Consider the following 3658-nt stretch of genomic DNA (forward strand, 5'->3'; position numbering starts at 1 on the left):
TTTCATTTAAAGCAAAACTTTAATAATTATTACTGTTATTATTTTAAAGACAATGAGAGCAACACAGGCTGCTCCACTTGTTGGATCTTCTGTTGTTGTGTCAATGTGATTTTCTTGCTATTAGAGAATAAGAAGAGACCAACACACAACTGTACTTATATAACACCTTTCTAGTCTTTTGATCACTCAAGGTACTTTACACTACAAATCTCATTCACCCATTCACACACATTAACACCTTGCATTAGCTGCCAATTGCTCATCAGTTTTAGGAGCTAATCACATTCACCAACACATCGATGTGTCTGCAGCAGACTGGAGGAGCCAGGGATTTAACCACCGATCAGCTAATTATTGGACAACCCCCTCCGCCTCCTGAGTAAGTCCCAACAGTGTTTAATAATCACAACAAATACCCAATACCAACAGAAGGACTAGGCTCTGAAAATAAAGACAGAGAAATGCATGTGTAATTTTATTGTTATGGATTTTATACTGCATGTTACATTACACCAGCAGCAGAGCTCTTCAGGTTGACCTCTGTCTCTAGTGAGAAGTAGTAGTTTAATTTCATCTGAACCTGCATGTAGGCATCAATCATCCACCTGTCTGTGTTAATCAGAAGACGCTTCAACCTTCATCCACCCACTATTAAACACTGCTGACCCACAGCCCCGATCTGTGGATTAACTGCAGTGCCTACAGACAGAAGTGTGAAAGTCACATTCAGTAATACTTTAATTTTGCGACTGTGACGGGTCTGTGATGTGTCTGTGGTAAAAAGGTTCAAGGCACAATTCTAACAAAGTACAGCAGTACGTCCAAAAAGTCAAATGGAAACGATGACAACTGATCAGATTTTTTTCGGCAATTACTCAGAAATTCATAAAAATATCTAAAAGAGAAAACACTTTTCTGGCCATTCAATACCAGAACTCATATGAGTGGAAACTGTGACCACATTTGGTCAGATACTAAATTGGTGACACTGATCTTGAAACTGTACTTATTGTATAGATCTTGTGCTGCTGGGTTGAAGATGTTTAGTATGACCATGTTTGATATGTAACTAAATAATACCAACTTTTTACTACTTGCAAAACTGGGCAGTCCCAATCAAGTTTGGCAAAGTTCTTGTATATTCTCTGCCAGTTTCAAGCAGAGCAGGATCCTGATTTTCTCTCTCTGGACTTCCTCAGGACTCACTTGGCCCGCCAGCTTGGCAGAGAAGTTTATCATGTCCTGCATGAAGATGCCCACAGTTCCCCTGGCTGCAGGAGGCATCTGGGTCATAATGCAGGAGTCAAAGTGAAAGTTGATGTTCTTGGCTCGAGGGAGTCCCGGCCCCCGCTCCTCGATCCACGTTAGAGGACTAGAAGGACAGAGATGTTAGTTAAATAAATCCTTCCTCTGTAATTCACCTTTCTCCACATGTATGATCAAGCTGTCATGACAACCAAGGGAGGGTGAAGCCTGGAACACATCCCCACATACTACAATACTCTTCATACATGTTCGTAATCTGGCCGTTTTCCAGTGAATATCACATGAAGAATGTTGTTCCTAACAACAGCAGAGTGGACTCATGGGACCAGTTTAGTCCAACAGAAGTGCTTGCAGGGAGTTCAGACAGTACTGAGGGAAGGATCGGCACATTGTTGGTTTTAGTCTTTTATTCCATCACAGGGATGATCACATGTATCTTCTCTCACCTGTTGTCAGATGTTAGCAGCTTTGCAGTCATCTTGCTGTAGTTGTTACTGGTGTCCTCCTCCATAGTTGCTGCAGTTGCTGACAGCTCACCGAACAACTCAACCAGCCAGGTGAGGCGAGCAATGCCAGTGAATGATGGGAAGCCGAATCCGGGCTTCAGAGGTCCACCTTGAACAAATTACAGGACACACACATTATAAATATTTCCTTATAGTGCTTTCCAAACCTAAATTTCTATTTTTTGCCCCTTTTTCTCTCAGGACAATGTTCCACATCAGATTTGTGTTAATGTGACTGTAGTACTGATCCAGCTCTCTGAATGGCACCATTTGGATAAACTGGAAACATCATCAAATCATGAGGCAGATTCTCAGACTGAACAGTCAATCAGCACACACACACTGCTGTCTCTTACCAGTAAAATGAAGAGTACCATCCTGCAGGCTTTTCCGCTCTACCTCTCTCTTCAGCGCTTTATATTCTTCTGTCAGCAACTCAATGTGTTCTTCATGGAGAATCACTCCTGACACACACACACACACACGCACAGACACACACATACACACAATAAAATGCACAAAATGTTAGCTGGCCTGTGCGTTTTGCAAAAATGTCACCAAACCAGAGCTGATCTGAGGATTTAGTTCAATCAGGAGCACTGAGTGTTCCTCGCAGCGAAGGTTGGGAAGCGAAGGATGTTATTTATTACCAATAAACATCCTCCGATATGTCATCATCAGCTCTATTCACACACACACACACACACACACACACACACACACACACACTCATACACTGATGACATTAGCTACCATGCAAGGTGCCAACTGCTCAAACTGCTCAGGATCTAATCACATTCACACAGATTATTCAGCCTTTAGGAGCAATTTGGGGTTCAATATCTTTCCCAAGGACACTTCAACATGCAGACTTGAGGAGCCGGGGATCGAGAGTTATAAATGAGTATCACCTTTCTCCTGGGCTAAATCCCAGAGCTCCACAGCCGCCTTGTAGTTCATGGTCATGGGATACTCGACACAGACATGTTTCCCCGCCTGTAGAAAAGTTCTGGTGAGACAGGAGGAAAGAGATTTCTTAGTAAAAATAGCAGTTAGAAACTGTAGGTTGTGTTTTATGGCATTTCCATGTCCTCTGTGTCTGCGTGGGTTCTCTCCGGCTTCCTCCCACAGTCCGAAGACAGACAGGGTTTTAGTGACTCTAAATTGCCTGTAGCTGTGAATGGTAGTTCGTCTTGTTGTGTCAGCCCTGTGTGGAACTGATCTGTCCAGCCCTGTGTCCCTGTTGGATGATGGTCCAAGAACGAAGCAGTCAGATCTTACCAGGAGGAATCAGGTCTAGAATTAACTTAAATGGAACTTTGTCTAACAAATGCACTGATAAGCCCAGACAAAGACAGAACAAGACTTAACAAACTGGTCAAGAAGGCCAGCTCTCTCGGGAAGTGGGCGAGAAGAGGAAAAGGGGGAGAGAAGGAAATTACCAAACCTGACATCCATCATGAACAACTCATCTCACTTCCTGCATTACACATGACAACTCCTTCAGCAGCAGACTATTACTTCCACCATGTACTGATGTAAGAAGGAGCTCTACCGCAGGTCATTCCAACAGCTGAAAGACTTTTTTTTGTGATCAAATTTTTATTTTATTTTAAGGAACAACAACCACAACAACAGCAAGCCATACGGACAAACAAGCAGCTAAATTAAAACAAACCAGAATATGAGGGGGGAAAAATTTTGCTTGGAACCAGAGTGGTGGCCAGTTCAACCCCCACATGGACCAAAAATATGGAAGGTGGACTGGTAGCTGGAGAGGTGCCAGTTCACCCCCTTGAGCAAGGCCCCCCCAACTGCTCACTGGGCACTGGTCTGGCGGCTGCCCATCACCCACCTCCCTCTCTACATTTGCATGTCTATGCGTT

General features: G+C 43.5%; 1 protein-coding gene across 1 annotated transcript in view; it reads right to left on the minus strand.

Moving 5' to 3' along the window:
• Positions 1-462: 462 nt before the first annotated feature.
• blvra (biliverdin reductase A) overlaps positions 463-3658 on the minus strand; it is a 29703-nt gene continuing 26507 nt past the window's right edge. Inside the window, exons 4-7 of the mRNA XM_027275414.1 lie at positions 2684-2781; positions 2129-2236; positions 1713-1881; positions 463-1372 (exon numbers count right to left, since the gene is read on the minus strand). Of these exons, the coding sequence (XP_027131215.1) occupies positions 1117-1372; positions 1713-1881; positions 2129-2236; positions 2684-2781 (631 nt within the window). The 3' untranslated portion in view covers positions 463-1116. The remainder of the gene's footprint in view (positions 1373-1712; positions 1882-2128; positions 2237-2683; positions 2782-3658) is intronic.

The sequence above is a fragment of the Larimichthys crocea genome, unplaced genomic scaffold (genome assembly GCF_000972845.2).
Source record: "Larimichthys crocea isolate SSNF unplaced genomic scaffold, L_crocea_2.0 scaffold123, whole genome shotgun sequence".
NCBI classification, from domain to species: Eukaryota; Metazoa; Chordata; class Actinopteri; family Sciaenidae; genus Larimichthys; species Larimichthys crocea.